Source organism: Acyrthosiphon pisum, chromosome A1 (assembly GCF_005508785.2).
Source record: "Acyrthosiphon pisum isolate AL4f chromosome A1, pea_aphid_22Mar2018_4r6ur, whole genome shotgun sequence".
Classification (NCBI taxonomy): domain Eukaryota; kingdom Metazoa; phylum Arthropoda; class Insecta; order Hemiptera; family Aphididae; genus Acyrthosiphon; species Acyrthosiphon pisum.
The window spans coordinates 160,894,672-160,913,848 of NC_042494.1; the positions used below are offsets into that span (position 1 = coordinate 160,894,672).

At 26.9% G+C, this 19,177-nt stretch overlaps 1 protein-coding gene across 1 annotated transcript in view; it reads right to left on the reverse strand.

Annotated features, from left to right (window-relative positions):
* Positions 1-18,833, reverse strand: part of LOC100163987 (transcriptional regulator ATRX-like) — a 20,944-nt gene extending 2,111 nt beyond the window's left edge. The window contains exons 1-20 of the mRNA XM_029486409.1: positions 18,518-18,833; positions 15,831-15,952; positions 15,312-15,416; positions 14,925-15,058; positions 13,952-14,732; positions 13,311-13,387; positions 13,069-13,232; positions 12,090-12,202; positions 9,986-10,131; positions 9,230-9,409; positions 9,108-9,168; positions 8,233-8,358; positions 8,018-8,155; positions 7,829-7,945; positions 7,236-7,399; positions 6,876-7,165; positions 4,950-5,125; positions 3,612-3,838; positions 3,495-3,559; positions 2,966-3,144 (exon numbers count right to left, since the gene is read on the reverse strand). Of these exons, the coding sequence (XP_029342269.1) occupies positions 2,966-3,144; positions 3,495-3,559; positions 3,612-3,838; positions 4,950-5,125; positions 6,876-7,165; positions 7,236-7,399; positions 7,829-7,945; positions 8,018-8,155; positions 8,233-8,358; positions 9,108-9,168; positions 9,230-9,409; positions 9,986-10,131; positions 12,090-12,202; positions 13,069-13,232; positions 13,311-13,387; positions 13,952-14,732; positions 14,925-15,058; positions 15,312-15,416; positions 15,831-15,952; positions 18,518-18,575 (3,423 nt within the window). The 5' untranslated portion in view covers positions 18,576-18,833. The remainder of the gene's footprint in view (positions 1-2,965; positions 3,145-3,494; positions 3,560-3,611; positions 3,839-4,949; positions 5,126-6,875; positions 7,166-7,235; positions 7,400-7,828; positions 7,946-8,017; positions 8,156-8,232; positions 8,359-9,107; positions 9,169-9,229; positions 9,410-9,985; positions 10,132-12,089; positions 12,203-13,068; positions 13,233-13,310; positions 13,388-13,951; positions 14,733-14,924; positions 15,059-15,311; positions 15,417-15,830; positions 15,953-18,517) is intronic.
* Between the last annotated feature and the right edge of the window lie 344 nt (positions 18,834-19,177).

A 19,177-nucleotide genomic window follows, 5' to 3' on the forward strand; every position in this document is an offset into this window, starting at 1 on the left:
GTCTATCATTTAACCTTTGTCCGATTATAATCTGATAAGGTCTTATTAATACACCTATATTTTCTAATAATTGTAAATATTACAGTAAATATTACTTTACATGAATAACAATAATTCAATAATTATAATGACTCAAAGAAAAAATTCCTTGTACCCTACCTATTGAATATAAGGATTATAGTTATTAAAGTAAAAGATACATAGGTACCTGAAAATATCTGTTGACGTTTAAACGTTGACAAACACTGGAACACGGAACACAGTAGCACACAGTTACACACAATTGTAAAAGATTAAAGAATATTATAATGAACAATTTTTGGTTGCAGAAAATCAAAACAAACAACTCGTTGTACATAAGCACATAACCTTAAAAACGCTACTCGGTTCAATATTGGTATAATACTATCCTAGCTTTATTTTTATGTTGATTTTACAAAATTAAATAGTTAAAATATTTTTACTATAGTCTTTGTTAAATAAACCATAATATAAGTTGTTTTAACGCAAACATGGTTTATCAATAATCAAGGCAGTAGGTAATAATTATTCCAACTGATATACATTGGTTATTATTAGAGCTAGGATTTTGGTGACTTTTGCATTTTTTTTCTTTAAGTGCTATACAATTCTAACCAAAAACTAAATTTGTTTCGTGATTTAACAATGTAGAATATGTAATTTTTATTTTGCATTTTTTTGCATTTTTTGCAATTTTTGTGTTAAATGCATTTTATTGCATTTTTAAGGTCATTTTTACGTAATATTACAAATATTACGTTCATTTTGTGTATTTTAACTAATTTTTGTTTATTTTAAGCTTTTTTAATACGTGTTGTAAAGGTTATCCCAATTAGTACCTATAGGCAATTACCTACTCTAGTCCATTGTTATTGAAAAAGTAATCTAAGAGTAAGTAAGATAAGATTACATATCGAACGAACCCAAAACTATATAGGTATACAATAGTAGCTTTAGTAGTGAATACGACACGTACCTATATGGTTCTACACCGATCTGTACACTATTGTATACTGAACAAATAATATTACGACTAATATTAAAAATTAATATTAAAACTTTAAAAATGCCAAAAATTAAGTCAACAGTAGGAAGCCGTTTACGTAGTTTTGTGAGTGAGTTTGGTGCCGATATTTTTTCTACGGACGGTATGGTGCTTTTTTGTAAAGTGTGTAATGTTGCAGTTGCCTCCGAAAAGAAATTTACAATTCAACAGCACATCAGTCGAAATAAGCATGCTCGTGGAATTCAACGAAAACTGAATGAAGTGAAACAAAATAATCAAGTACTAATATCTAATTTAACAAATAATAGTGATCAATCGTCATTTAATTTAGAGCTTTGTAAAACATTATTAGCAGCTAATATTCCACTTGCTAAATTAAATAACACAAATTTTAGAAATTTTTTAGAAAAATATATAAAATTTAAAATCCCAGACGAGTCTACATTGCGTAAAAATTATGTTGAAAAATGCTATTTAAATACAATACGAAATATTAGACACTATGTAGGTGATAAAAAAATTTGGGTTAGTGTAGATGAAACGACAGACGTTGAAGGCCGTTATGTAGTAAATATAGTTATTGGTACCCTGGAAGCAGAAAATTCAGGAAAAATATTTTTGTTATATTCTGATGTCTTGGAAAAAACAAATCATTCAACCATTGCAAAAGCGTTCGATAAAGCCATGTTTACATTATGGCCTGAAGGAATAAAACACGATAATGTCCTTATTTTTGTATCTGATGCTGCCCCATATATGGTGAAAGCAGGAAGAGCTATTTGCACTCTGTATTCAAAAATGGTGCACGTAACCTGTGTGGCGCATGCAATTCATAGAGTTGCGGAAGAAATAAGATCAAATTTTCAAGATGTCAATAAACTTATAAGTTGTGTAAAAAAAATATTTTTAAAATCACCATATCGTACACAAATGTTTAAAACTATTGCTCCAGGTATTCCATTGCCACCCGAACCCGTAATCACGCGATGGGGAACCTGGCTAGATGCTGTAAATTACTATTGTGAGAATTTTTCTTATGTAAAAAAAGTTGTACTTGAATTAAATCATGATGATTCGACTAATATAAAAGAAGCAAAAGAACTTATGTCTAAATCAAGTTTAGAGGCTAATTTGATTTATATAAAATCTAATTTTGGTTTCATTCCTTCAGAAATAAAAAAGCTGGAGGCTTCTGGAGTCTTATTATCAGAAACTATTAATACAATTAAAAAAATTGAAACTACATTGTCCCTTGCTCCTAATGTAATCGGAGAAACAATATCAAACAAACTGAATAATGTTTTGATAAAAAATAATGGGTTCAAAGTTTTAAAAAATATATCTGCTATTCTGGACGGTGAAAATACAAGTAGAGATGGTATTCCGGAAGACCTAACTTTAAATGATATGGTTCATTTCAAATATGCCCCTGTTACTTCTGTGGACGTTGAACGAAGTTTTTCTTCATATAAAAACATTTTATCTGACCACCGTCGCAGCTTCCTGTTTGAAAATCTTAAGAATCATCTAATTGTGCAATGCAATAATATGTGTAGGTACAGGTAAAAAAAAATATGACATATTTTTCATTAATTTATTTTAATATATGATTTTATTGATTTTTCAGAATAATTATACCAGGAAGCGGTTGAATTCACAAGTCAAATTTATACCTATTTTATTCATAAATCATAATTATTAATTAATATTTTAAAAATAAATTTTTTCACTCATCTAAGTACATTTTTTGGTCATTTTTTAAGTTCATTTTTTAGAGTTTTTAGGTCATTTTTGCATTTTTTTTAGTGCATTTTTGTGTATTTTTTAGGTCATTAAAATCCTAGCTCTATTAATAAGTAAATAAAGAAAATCACCCAATTTCCAGTATTTACCTAGATTTAAATTTGACATATTTAAAGCTAAATATAAAGATTATACATACACTTTATCACCAATTTTTTCACATTCTTGAAGTATTGAAAACATCATTATAAACTTTGAATACGGGTACACCGATTCCAAATCAGAGTTTGACACATATGGTTTCCACCACTTGAGGTATGTATTTGGTTTCTTAGTGATTGATGAGTTAAGAATCGAGACTGGTATGTGCCTATCTACATAATTAAAAATATCATTACTTAAATATTATATCAGACTAAAGTAATTGAAATAAATAGTAATCTTCAATTAATATTAATTAATTAGTTAATTAATTTTATACAATTCCTTTGAGAAAAAAAACCTTATTATACATCAACATTTGAATACATAAATCCAGTCTCAATTAATGTTTTAATTTTAATTAATTAATTATTTTGTTTGTATTATTGTTTTATGCATCTCATACAAAAAAATACAAACAAGTAGTGAGTGATATTAGTATTTAGTTAAGATATTATTAATAGTATAATATAGCTGTTTTTAAGAATATAGAGACTATTTTAAAAATATAATTTCAACTTACTTTCAACTTCTTCAACAGAATTTGAAAAAGAATCAATATAACTGATGTCTTTAAGTTTTTGTTTTCTAAAAACAAAAATATAATTTATTATATAGTTATTAATGAAACATTTTTTATATATTATACTTCTCTCCTTTGGATTCCGTTCGTTCAGCATATACCGCTAAAAGTTTAGGATGGGTCCAAACTATTTGTAGCATATTGTAATTAGTAAATAATTCTGGTTGTCTGTAAGAATCTAAATATCTCTGATATAATTCTATTTGTTTGTCAGATAACTTCAAATAAATTACATATTCATGTTTAGGAGGTAAAAAAGGCGTAAGAACACTATAGTCAAATCTCTAGAAAAAAAAAAAATACAAACATAAATAATAAGTGTAGATAATATAATAAATGTATATTATTTCAAACAACATTGCAAACTAGAAAGTCACTTATTGTTGTAGTCATAGGCATGTGCAGACTTGAATATCAGGGAGGGAAGGGGGCCTACAATATTGTTGGGCCCTCTCTAACAAGATATGTACATATTAACTAGTGTTCAGTGATACAGTGGTATATATAATTGCTAGCACGATTTATATATTCTCTTGGATCTAACATCTATTTTTAAGATACAATAGAACTTCCATATAACGGTCACCGAAGGGACTATAAATAATGACCGCTATTTATAGGTGCCTGTCCTACAGAGGTAGAATAATTATTCTACCTCACTAGGATACACTCGACGGGACCAAAAAAATTGACTGTAACATAGAGGTTAATGGAAGTTTTACTGTAATTGCAATATTTATTTATTTTTTGTACTTTTGTAGTCAATAATATCAATACATGTCATAATCATTATCAGATATTCCACACAAATTAAAAATATTTAACGTTTTATTATTTTTTTTGTTTATCATGAAACATGATTTATTTTATATTACATATTTTAGAAAAAATTACATTCTATTCTAGTTACATCGGTTGAAATACAGGCCTCCTATGCTCTGGGACTTAAATTTTAGGGTCCCAATTACAAAATGTCGGGGGGTCGTAATAGTATTAATGTAAATACTGCTATAGCAATATTTATTTTACATTTTTAGGATAATAAAAGACTAGATTTATTTTTAGATTCTTAGGGGACCAATGTTTTTTTTTTGTGCCTGTGTACACGATAAGTAGTCAACATAATGCTTCGATTTTCAACTTCAGTATCTTGTTCGATTGGAAAGTGAATATCGTTGGTGCATTGGGAAGGTCAAAATTTTAAATTCCCAGTAATTTTTAAAAGCGCCGGGAAAAATAAAAAATTGTTAATGAAAAACAGGAATTTTCAAAAAAATCAATGTTTGGTTTTGGTTTAATTCTGAAAAACTTCCACAGATGCATGAAATTTTCCAAACAAAAAGTGAAATACATTAAAGTTTACACATTTTTTTTTTTTTTAATAATAAAGCATACCTGTACAAAACCTTCAAGCATTTTATGTAATACATGTGATCTTCCTTTCATCAGTTCTACATCTAGTGGAGTTGAATCAGAGTATTGCCCATTAGTAATTGGATTTATAAAACGGTTAGTAAAATCTTTTATTGATCCTAATAAATTTGGTCGAATAAAATCAACCATACAATGATCTATATAAAAGTAGAGAAAATAAATTAACTTAAGAATGATAAATAAAACATGTACAATTTTTAAAGTATATGTGAGATAAACTCTAAATAAGTATAGACATTTGGCAAACAAATTATATTTTTCTGTTCTTATATAACTTTTAACAGTGGTGGTTTTCTAGGGGAGGTTTGACAATTAAGGGAGGATAATGTAGAACTATTGTTCCAGATTAATTTTAAATTGATGATTACATAATTTATCAAGTTCAAATAATCTAAATTAGAATAATTTAAAAACAATTTTGAATTCCGAAAAAGTTGTAGAAACAAAAGTGGATGAATTATAAACGGCGCTGCATTGGATAACTTATTAAAAATAAAGTTGCTGCCCTCCGGATAGGTGAACCATTGGGCGCTGCGCTTCTACATATTCTATTGGGAACAGCTCAGCAAACCAATTACTTCATGCGCATACAATATACATAATAACTAATAAGTATAACCTAACTAATAGTGCCGCGGCAGATACAATTGATTTTTCCTGCCTCCTGAGATACAGTCGTGTACACATTAAATACACACAAACATAAAATAATTGAAATTGCGCATGCACAGCACTTTTAAGGAGGCAATGTTTTTCGTCAGCTCCAGGGACCAAGATATTATTATATCATCTACACCAATACACCATAACTATTACCCACAGCGCCCGCCGACACTGCACCATAGAGTAATGTTACTCTATGTGCTCAGCGCTGCCCGCTGTCGTTGAAATAAAGTTATGGTCATTGCTATTATCAGCATGCTACTATCACTATAAATTTAAATAGGCATTTAAAACGTTTTCATAGACATAATTTTGATTTGTTTAAGTTGTAACTCGTCACTTGTTTAATACTAAATGTGTTGTCAAGTACTTAGTTAAAGTTATTTGTCAATAGTTATATTTTAAGAAAATACTAACCAAGTTAAATTTTTTTTTTTAATGTTATGAAGTGACTTATGTGTCACATTAAATTAATTTTATAAAAAAAATAATATAATAATAATTGGAAGTACCTAACCTACCAAACAAATATTATTTATACAATATATAATAAGTAATAAGAAATAAATAATAAATAATAATTTATAATATTGCATAATCACAAAATATATTATATTATATATTATATATATTATTAACAAAAGAGTGATAGATTTAACCGCGTCATTGAGAAAGAAAAATTTAACTATTTACCCAGTATCTTTTTCAAATTTGTATACTAATTAATCAATGTAATTAATAGTTATTATTTATTATTATGTTTTAAATCATTTATAGAATTACAACTGAATTGTATAATATTTGATGAAATAATATGTATAGGAAATTAGTTATATTCTAATAACTAATTTGGTAATCATAATTTAGTAGTTACAAACCAGTAGGTAAACAAATACATAAAGATTATTTTTGTGTTGGATTTCGTTATTGAGTTAAGTATTTAGTTTATAAGTATTTACAGAATTAAATTACCATGTTATTTGTGAGTTTTAAAAAAAGGTAAAAGTTTTAATTTTATATGAAAAAAAATATCTGATTTTTAACTAACTTAAGTTACTTTTATTTCCTAGATATCTTGTCATTTTTACAAATCTTAAAAAAGAGAAAAAAAACTTCCAACTTTTAATTTAACTTAAATTTTTCTATATTAACTTAAATTTAAGAGTAAAAAGTATTTAATTTGCCTAGCCTTGCTAAAAAGCAAAGTTTACGTGCAATACATACATTCTTTTAAATTATTTTGTAATGGTGTTCCAGTTAACACAATTCTTCGAAGTGTTTTAATACGATTAATTGATTTTGATACTGCTGTAACATGATTCTTTATTACATGTCCTTCATCACATATGATCAGATCTGGTCCTGGATCAACGAGTCCTTCTAAGATTGAAGGAAACTTCTCAATATACTTGTAATTAACGACAGATCTATATAACTCATAGCTTGCAATCAAAACACCATGTTCTCTTTGCCATTCATCTATAATATTTTTTCGACTTTCATATGTTTTTGATCTAAAATTAAAATTGTTTAGATAATTTAAAACTAATAACTTATGTCATAATATTTTAATAATGTTCATACTCAGCTAAGTTAAGTACAAAAAAATGTTTTTCTTCATCAATACCATGTAACCATTTATGAAATTCTTTGCACCAATTTTCAATTGTTGCATTGGGAGTAATAATTAATACAGTTTTAATACCAGTTTCTGGGTACCTAAATAATGTATGAACCAAAGCAATTATCTGAAAAAAAATTATTTATATTTCATGGTAGATATTATAAAAAGAATTGTCTTTATCTAATGAATCACATTTCAATAAAGAAAATTGATTTCAAATTAATAGTTTTCTTTTTCGTTTTATACTATATGTTAGGTAAATCAATACAAATAATTTATTGAACTTGTTATTATTTCTTTTTTTGGCAGAAAAAATACCATAACCAATTTATAAAACACAAAATTCTGGAATAAAATTATCATTTTTAATTAAGTTATCATTTTATACTTCTTTTTGACTTTAGTTAGTAAAAATTAATTTTTTCTTACAGGAATTCACGGTTAGGGATTAACTTATTAAAAATGATTTATATTAAATTTGGAAATCAATTACTTATAGTTAATGAGACTATGTTGAACAAGATTAATATGATAAATATATGGTACTACATACTTGTAGAGTTTTACCAAGACCCATACAATGAGCTAAGATTGATCCATTTCCTTTATGTTCTTTTATTCTTGATAATGATTCGAATACTGAATCCCACAAAAATGTAATTCCTTTCACCTATTTTTATTTTAAATATATTTGTCAAGTTAAACAAAACCATATTTGGTTCTTAGGATGCATTAGTCTAACCTGATGTGGTTTGAGAAACTTCACTAGATCTGGATGAACTGCAACAAGTTCCTCATTTGTTTTATCATCAAAATCTAGTACTAACTTTTTACAGGATTCTGTTTCCAAGGGTGTTGGTAAGTCACAAATTTCATTATACTAAAATATTTAAGTGAACAAATACACCAAGTTTAAGATAAAACATCAAGTTTATAACGGTATATAAGTATACATACTAGTTTTTGACGTTCCTGAATGCGTTTTTTCCGTAGTTCTTCTTCTTCTATGGCATTTTGGGTAGATTCACTGAGTTCTTTTTGTGTTATTAATCTACGAATATTTTTTCTTCCTTTTATTGATATCTAAATAAACAAATTAGAAATCTTATAGTTCATAAAAATTTCAATATATTAAAAATAATACATATAAGTCAGTATTAAAAAGAATTTGCAAGAAAAATAATTTTAATGAAAGTACTTTGGGATATGTATATGAGAATGAAGTAAATTAAAGATTTAGAAGTCAAAAACTTCAAACCTTTTGAGTTTTTTAGTTTCAAGGATATATATATATATATAAAGAATTTAACTTATTGACTGCCGGTGATCATCTGTAATTCACAGAATGAACACTTTTGAGCATTACTACCATGCAAAATGACCGCGGGCGGCAGTAAATTAATATAGTTTTATATTATTAACTTTTCCATGGTGCTACAATTATGTACCTACTAAAAATAATTGTACTGGGAATCATAACATATTTTTGTCACAATGAATAAATTTTTTCAAATACAATAGTATACAAATTTGGAATGACATGGAAAAATATGCTTGGCATGTTGATAATACATATTGTGTGATCGCCGGCGGTCACATGGCAGTCAACGTGTAAAATGTAATGTTTTTATTTTTTATTTTAAACAGTTAGTAAAACGATCATAAAAAAGAAAACTAAATATGGTACATGCAATTAATTTGTTTCATATTTAATTTAAGTGTTAATTATATTTTGTTATTTAAAAATAAAAAGTGGTAGCAAGGGAAAGAACATCATTAGTTGTAAATTATAAATGATATAAGTTACTTAATTTATTTGTAGGTATACTTACAATATGATCACGTGATACTTTATTTTTATCAGAATCTTCATCAGATCTCTCATTACATCTACTGTAAAACGTAACATTTTTAAATATTAAATAAAAATAACTTGAATCATATGAGAACATACATTCTTCTACGCTTTTTAACGGTTATAGCACTTGAATTTTCATCAGAACTGCTGCTGCTACTGTCGCTAGTCGATAAATCAAATATACTTTGCTTAATCTTTTGATTTTTGGTTTTTTGTTTTTTAATTTTTTTGATTGAAGAATCTGAATCATTAGACGAGTCAGACACCATCAGCATTCTTCATACAACAATATTAAAATTCTTTAATTAGTAATAAGTAGATAAAAAAGTGAAAAATAAGTTGTATATAATGTATAAATATAATTAGCCTTCTTTAGTAAATTTAAGTCTATAGTATTAAATATAATATTATGTCTTTAAAAATATATATAATAATTAATAATATTAATTTGATAATTTTAACATGAACAATTAATTTAAAATTAAAAATATCATGAAATGTGGGTATTAAAAATTAAATACAGTCATAGTCAGGTCATTTCTATAAAAATTTATTTATTTTCATAAAAATATTATGCTTCATCATAGGAAATACAAAAACATGAACAGAAAAAAATTATGATATAGTAGTACTTAAAATAAAATGTCTTTCAAAAATAAGTAGAGATTAGTTTTAATAAGTATATTCAATAACATACTAAAGGCTTAGTCAAACAGAGAGCGGGCTGCCATGGTGTACAGATACACTGACCACGGCGGGCAGCGGTCGGTTGTATTATTTTACAGTGCCCGCGCGGACTGCTTTCTATTTGACTGAGCCTTAACGGTTTTTTTTATATAAACACAAAATTACCTTTTTGTTCCTTTATTTTCTTTAATAAATTCAACATCAGAATCATTATCATCATTACAAACTGATGGCATAGTAAATGAAGATGACTGTTTTGAATTAGTTACAATGTTTACATTATTGTGTTCATCAGAGGTTACAGGTATTTCCTTAAAATATAATAAAATTTTAATAATTACAATCAACTAACAGTTCGATGAAAAATTAAGCATTGAACTAATTAATTAAAAATAAAGATATTACAATAAATTGCAGGAACTATAATAGAACAAAATAATTACAGAATTGCGTTTTTTGTGAGCATATAGTATATACTTGGTAAGTAGTATGCTCACTATTATTTTTTCCTTTAAATGAATTTGATTTTTTTTAAATATTGATATAATTTATGGAGTTTTCTGTGATAGCAATAAAACTTTCTTCTTTTGTTATTATGTCCATGTTTTAAATTAAAATTAAAATTAATGTTTTTGAGTTATTGATCTATTTGTACCTACTGAGTATACAATAATTATAGTGCATTGTATATGTCATAGGTCCATGCAAAAAGGTAGGTATGGAAAATAAACAATTTATGATGATTTGAAAATTATAGTTATTAATATTATAATATACCAACTTTAAAATTTGGATTAATTTTCAGGGTAAAAATCGATTACTAAATAAACTAAATGTACATCTGTTTTAGATCCTGAATACATACAATTAAGTATAATGACTCAGAAACTACTAATTCTATTGAATCAGATTAATCAATAATTTTTAAAGATATAAATAGTTCTTATAATTTTAAGTAAAGAAAAGTGGTTTTCATTTAAAAAAAAATAAGTTTGTATCATTCAAGAATTTCCTTAAATTATAATATAATCAATCAATTATTGATCAAAAACAAAGATCTGTGATGAAATTTTAAATTATATATTGAGGATGGAGTTTTTATCGTATACAAATTGTTCAAGTATAATTAATACTACTATAATTATGGAGAATTTTTTTTTTTTATTATTATTATATTGAAATATATCTACAATCTATACAATTTTTTTTGTACTATAAGTAGGTTTGATAATTTACAGCAAAAATAGGTTGACATGAATCTTAAGATTAGGGAAGATACCCAGTGGTAACACACTATATATTATAGTGAATTTAAGTACAATTATTTTTAAAGTTTTGATGTAAGTAATACATTAAGAGGATGTGATATCCGCATGTGTTGTCTACGTCTTGTATCGAGAGTTATGAGTATTTTAAAATTGTAAATTGTTCAAACATCTTAAAATACTCATACTTTGCTTTAAAATTAAAATATATTAATATTAAAAATAATATTATTAATATTATTTATAATATTAAATATATTAATATTATGAATAATATTAAAACAACAATGAGGTTGCCTATATAATAATCTTACCTTAAGATTTTATAAGAGGTAAATTAGCTTTAATTTTTAAATTAACGGATTTACACATGTTCTGCTGAGTGTAAAATTTGATATGTATCGCACTTCTAAAACGGAGACAATACGTGCGGGTATCACGTACTCTTAATAACTGATGCTACATCAGATATACTTACTTATTAAATACTCAAACAATAGTGAATTATTTCGGTCACCTTAGAAGTCTTTCTTTATTAAGAGGACATCACACCTACTGTGTATGTATGGTCTCCGTCTTCAACACGTACAACATAGACAAAATGTGTTTATGCAGTCTGAGGAGGACTCGCTCAATTGTGATGTTAAAATAAAATCACCAATTAAAAAATTAAAATATGATAATATTTTGGAGGGCAACACGAGTTTTTTTTAAAAATATTTAAATGTTTAAAAGTTAAAGGTATTTTAAAGATGTTGAAACTTTCACAATTTCTAAACAATATAATGAACGTTATTTGGGGGCATAAGTGAAAAAACGCAAAGACTTTATATGGTCACAATTCAATTTAATAATAAGCATTTTTACTCTAGAACCAAAATTGAGCGATTTTTACTCAGACTGTGTAAACGCATTTTGTCTATATCGTACATATGTAAGACATCATATGCGGGTGTGACGTCGTCTTAAATATTATGTCAATAATATTTATTAATATAACTTACAACAATTTCTTCATTTTCTATTTCATCAAACCCATGAATAGTAATCACATTATTGAAGTCTAATTGTGTTTCTTCACAGGTTTTAGAATCATTTAATTTTGAATTTATCAAATCTACAAAAAAAATTCAATTTTTAAAACAAACACTGCAGACATTAAAAAAACTAGAAGTTTGAATTTTATATAATATTTCATTAAATTGGCCATGCACAATTAACACCATTAAATTTAAACAGAATTGGGAAGCTAAGAAACCGAACTCTCAATTTATCTCTATTAATATATACATTTATTTATATTTCAAACATTTTTTGTTGATAACAATGGAAATATCATTAATTAAAATTGGTGCTATTTATTATTAATTTAGAAAAGATTTTTTTTATTATAGTTATATATTGTAATAATTGACTTATAAACAAATTTTAACTAATAGATATCTAATGACTTAATAGTTAATTTGGTGTAAATTAAATATCAAAAATACTGTGTGATTGGAAGACGTTTATTATCAATGATGCGTTGAACTTCTTTTTTTAATTTTTGACAAAAAGTTGTGTATTTTTAGAGTAAGACAATTTGTAAGCAACTCAAACAAAGTCTTAGTAAGCTCCTGAAATTCTTGAATAACATTTTCAAGCTTTTAGTAATTAAATTGAAAATATTTTGAATCTTTAAATACTAAATTTGCACATTTTAGTGATTTCAAATACATATTATACTAGTACACTTTGTTTCAAATAAGAATCTTTTCAGGCAGCCAGCTATCACGCATGTTTGTACTTGGGAGCATTGCTTTATTATTCTATTAACTATCTAGCTCGCATTTTGCTAAGATGTGGTAATGTATTTCTTTTTGCAAAAAATAGCCTATTAACTGCTCATTTCACCACACCACTGTGAATTCTTAGTTTAATATTGAATATGAACAGCAATTTTTCATTTAAAAACATAAATTAAAATATTAAATTGATAAATACCACAGTCAAACTCATCAATTTTTTTAAACTTATTAACTCCTTTTTTCGGTGATATTTTCAAACTTATATTTTCAGTTTGGTTGATATCAGTATCATTAGTAATAACTTCATCACAACTGAATTTTTTTTTTGAACTGTTTTCAACATCATTTAAACACATCAGACTAAAATAAACAAATGAATATTACATTATTCAACAAAGTTTTATATACTAATATTGTTATTCTGAAATAAACTTATGCCTATTATTTTCTTTCCCATCAGATTCTTTATTGAGTATTTTTTTATTTTTTGTTGAGTTTTTAGCTTGGTTTTTTGTCTAGATAATAATAAAGACAAATTTATAATTAATAAACAGTTAAAACATATTTAATTTTTAATAATAGCATAATATAAAAGAAAGAGCGAAATAAAACTATGGCTAGTCATCTAATAAAAAATCGTAAAATATACTTAATTTAAAAAACATTATTAGTTATTTAAACAAGAAATAGGATCAAGGTTATTTATAACATCAAGCATAAATCACCAAGTAAAACTATTTTGAAGGAAATAATGTATGTTTATTTTTTAAGTTTATAGTAATAATATTTAAAATATTTTATAATAATAGTTGTATAATAACATATTTTGTATATTATATTGAGTAAAAATAAAACTTTTTAGTTTATCGAAATGGCCATTGTCAAATCATGCAGATATTGTTCTATGCAGTGGCGTGCCGAACATTTATAAACCGTGATGCCCAGTATTTATTTCACTATATAAACGAGGGTACAGATATGTATGCTTAGGCGCCATAAAACTCTATTCAGCACACCACTGATTTTATGGTTACACTTTATAATCTATAAATAATTTAATTGTTAGGTAGATATTTTACCTTATTTATCTTTATTACATTTTGATTGCTCAATTTTCTTGTGTCCTCTATTCTACCATCATTATCATTATTTTCAAATAAATGTTCAGGATCGATTATCGTATCTTTTACCAAATCAATATTAACTTCATTAGATGACTTGCTATTAGCCACACTTAAAGTATTGGATTTGTTCAACTGATTTTTAGCAACAGCAACCGTTAATTTCTTATTTATGACTTTGGGTTTTGATACCAAGCCTGAAGAAAAAGATTTCTTTGAGTTTAAATAATCAGCATCCGTTATGTGTTTATTTTGTGATCTTAAAATTCTTGTAGTACATTTGTTGAAATTTTTTGATAATAGAGTGCTTGAATTATTTTGTATTACTTCATCTAAATTTGTATTTATTATTGAATCACTTTTTAACATATCTTTATCTTTATCAATGCATAAAGATCTCATCATGTCACATACACTATGACTTAAATGTGAGCTAGTATTAAATATGCTCTTAAAATTGGTTAATGTAGAACAGGTTTTCTCTAAAATATTCTCAAAAATATTAAAAAATCCATTTAAATGTTCATCGAGGGGAATAGTATCAATATCATCAAAAGAAAATTCTGATAGTTCATTTATTATAAATAACTTGTATGGTTTTAAAATGAAATCAGCATATAAGTTGTTTTTAATACGACCTATTAAGGAATTTTGTCCAATCTTAGCTTCTTTAATTAAGTATTTTCGAACAGCTTGTTCATGTTCTGTTTCATTTACTAATAAACCATTTGGTATACATCTGAAAAATAAGTAAAATACACATTTAAGTAACTCAATTAATACATCACAGAATAATGAGGTTACAAAGGTTACTTCATACAAATTTAAAAATCAAAACTAATTACAGGTACCTATGAGATTTGAAGCAGTTATTTAAAAAAATTAATTTTAAGATTTTTTTAGGAAATAAATAATTGGAATATTTACTTACAACTGAGAAAAAAATACTTTTAATACATTAGCAGCTTGAGCTCTTTGTTTCCATAACATTTGTGGTACACAAGCAAAGCATTTATTTACAACACCATCACACATTTGTTCAATTTTATAGTTACCAACACACCGCTAAAAACATTCAATAGGATTATTTTTAACAAAATTACAGTTGACTCGATAACTCATTTTTTTCTTGACCCTTGAAATGTTTTTAAGTTGCATTTGAGTTACATATTTCAAAAAATACATAAGTCAAATTAATTTTTATTTCCATTGAGATTCGAGTTATAGAGACTTGACTGTATACATATACTTTTTTTCCAAATCAATTAAAATTTAATTTAATTTAATAAAATAATTTAACAATTCAATTTTTAATTACTTTACAAATATTTAAATTGCATTTTACACAAATAGATTGATCTTTGTTAGATGTGCATAAAATACAACTATCGTTATTGTCTTCCAACAACTTGTTAAAACAGTTCTGTAAAAATAAAATATAAGTACAAACATAAATATTTACACACTTAGTAAGAAATAGTTATTGATCATAATAAAAATTATTCATCGTTAATCATTATTATTTTTAAGTATAAATTCTAGAAATTGTACGTCATTAGACATTAAATAATTAATAGCTCTGTGAAACAATAAAAGTCAAACAGAACTAAACAAGGTTTGACAAATAAACAATTGATTTATCAATTTAATAATTATCTAAAATTCTTAAAAGCTACAAGGTCTATTATTATGTACAAAAGATTCATTATTTTAATACATACAATTATTATAAACATTAGAATGCCAATTATTCTGACTAATTAATGCCAGGAATAGTCTAGATCCGCAAAAATCTAGAAATATTTTCTACTGTACTCTTTTTTAAAAAAAAACTTACTTTGCAACATAGGAATAGATGAATTCGATGAACCATAATTGTTTTCTTCAAAATAATATCAATTAATAGATCATCGTTACAAATTGTACATTCAACTTTAGTGTTCAAAATGTCTTCAACAACTAGTAAAATGAAATAAATTGTAGTAAAAAGTAATAATACTTATAAATTAAGAATAACTAGTCACTAACTTCATCAGTAATTAATTGTAAGGTTATATATTATTATTTTTTATTTAACCAGTTGAATATTTGTATCAGAGGTTGATACCAGGGGCGCAACCAGAAATTTATCAAGGGTTTTTATATGGTTGATACTTGTTAGAATGTTATAAAATATTTTTCATACTATTTGGGTAGTATACCCACCCATTATAGGTATGGCCCAAGGCCCAAAGAGGGGTCTGGACCCAGGAACCCCCACATGGTTCCGCCACTGCTTGAACTACTAACATCCTCAATCCTGCCGTTTCTTTTCTAGAATTAGGCATTTTTCTTAGCATGAATTTAATATATTTACAATAGGTACCTTTGTAATATTGTAAAATATTTAATTATTTAATATTTTAAATTGATTTTAAAATTTTACAAGAATTTATAGAAAAATGCAAAATTTGATAATTACATTTTAAACATACCATTGCCATTCTTACTTCCGACACAGATCCTGAGACAGCTTCTTCTGCTCTTCAAAACCAACTAGATTTAATAAGTATCTGGGCAACATCATGGTGAGTCAAAATAAACCTCGAAAAATCATTTCATGTCCCATTAACTCAGAAAAAAAAAACTCCTCCCCTCCAACTACAAGGTGTTACACCGAAGGTAAAATATCTAGGGATCATAATCGACAAACGACTAACTTGGGGCCCACACCTTAAATCTAAACGAAAATTACTAAATTATCGTCTACACATACTTCGCCCAATACTTAAATCCAAACTTTCTATAAATTCAAAATTAACAATATACAAATCTTTTTAAGACCCATATGGACCTATGGCTCTCAAATTTGGGGTAGCGCCAAACCATCCCAACTACAAACCATTCAAGCATTCCAGTCCATATCCCTCCGTCTCATAACATCTGCCCCATGGTACGCAACAAATATTACACTTCACAAGGACTTGAAAATACCAACTGTTGAACAACTAACTAAACAATACTATACTACATTTCACAAAAAATTATATCTACATCAAAATCCTCTTATCTCCCACCTATCATCACATACACTTCCCGACAAACCCCTTTGCCGCCTTAAAAGACGCTGGTGTCGAAATCTTTTATGATTAAAAAAAAAAAAAATCAATAAATTATGTTTAAGGCCCGTTTCACATGGACACGTACCATACGCGTCCATGTGAAACGGCCCTAATTTAAATCTGAAGGGTTTTATCACTGGATGGCCTCCCTTATCCTGACATTCTTATTATATTATACTTTTTGGGACTAAATTAGTCACAGAAATATTATCTTTGTTATGACATATTACAGTTATATTATACTGATATGCAGTGGCGGGCTGAAATTCAATTTTAAATGACGCATTTTCATAATTATGTACTTACCACCACCACCACCAACCTATTTTTACTTATAACAAAGTTATGATGTTAATAAAAGAGGTCAGGCTTTAGCATGTTTTTCTGCGCTACAGTCATGGGGTGGCACCACCCCCTTTGAAAAGTTGACGCAACTTCGGCTCGCCACTGCTGATATGTAAATTAGTTACAAGATTATTATCCAAGATATAATTTCATTCTATTTGTATATATTTTTTTCATCTATATCATTTTATATTGTACTCATAAAGTCAATTAATTTTACATTTATTTAGTACCTAATTTTCCTTAATAAATTAGTAACTAGGTACCTACCTATTGTATTTGTTAATATAGTCAAAATATAAATAGTAGGTAATAGGTATCTGTGCTAAAGGAATTGAAGAAGGTAGGTACCCTATAAAACGGACAAATTAAGATTTTAACTTCCTTAATACCTATTAACTTGCCTCAATTTAGTATTACTTACATTATAATATTCATACAAAATTACATTTAGGTGTCTACCTATTTTTAAAAAATACAAAACTTATGAGAAATTGAATTCTAAATGAATAACATCCATTGTAACAAATGTATCTCGACTATAGACGTTCACATATGTTAATACGACACACATTTAATAATTGTGAAAAAAAGTAATTATTCTTAATTTGAAAGTAAGCAATTAATTAACCATTAATGAAAACATTTAATAATACGTACATACCTACATGGAATACACCAATATAAATTATGTAAGTAGGTATTTATGAACTGATAACTTTTAAAATAAATACATAGGTGCTTATTAACCTAACCTTACCAATGAAATGCAAATAAATATGAAATATTTATACATTATAATATAATCAGGCTATATTAAAATAGTATATTTAATTAAAATAATATACATATGCCAGGTCGCATGAACAATTTATTAATTTAATGGTTCAATAAAATGTAATGGACCAATCATGGGCACTAAATGTTTGGTGATTGTTGAACCTGGCAATAATATAAGTGTCTATTATAAAAATTAAAACTATAAATGTATAAATTATTTCATATAGGTAGCCCGTTGTAGGTACCTATAACATAATATTATAATATGTATCATTTTAGACAATGTTGCATATTTTACCTCCAAAATGTTGTTTGCGGAATTGTATTTCATCGTTATTGGGATAAACGGTTTCCATGTTGATGGGTTGAAGAGCTTGGATGCTAAACAACGCGGCAACGCCACAAAACTTCCGAAAAAGTAAAAACTAATAATTCATTGAGAGACGAGATTTGTGAGTAATAAAGCAATTAGCAATGAGACTATAAGAACCAATAAGGCAATAACTGAATAACGAAATATAACAATCAAATTAATAAAGCACATGTATACTCTATTCAGAATAACCTTGCCCACTCGATCGACGAAAACTCGTCGAGTTCGCGCATGTATGTTGCCACCATGTTTTCAGCAACGCCCCCGCCGACGCCCGCAGGTGTATACGTATACGATAGCGACCGTTGACGGCAGCCGTCGACAACTAACGACCAATCACAGCGCTCCTGACTTTCGCCAGGGGGTCTGACGGCTGCCGGCGGCTCAGTCGCGTGCGTTAAAGTGGGCAAGGTTATTCTGAATAGAATGTAGGAGAGTGAGTGCGCTACGTGTCTTTATGATTAGGAAAATAGATAACAATACCTATACCACGGACTAAAATATTACGGAATATACAGGACTGGACACGACAAAGTTGGAGGGTGTGGGTGGTTGACCACGAAATGTACTACAACAGGCGGAGTT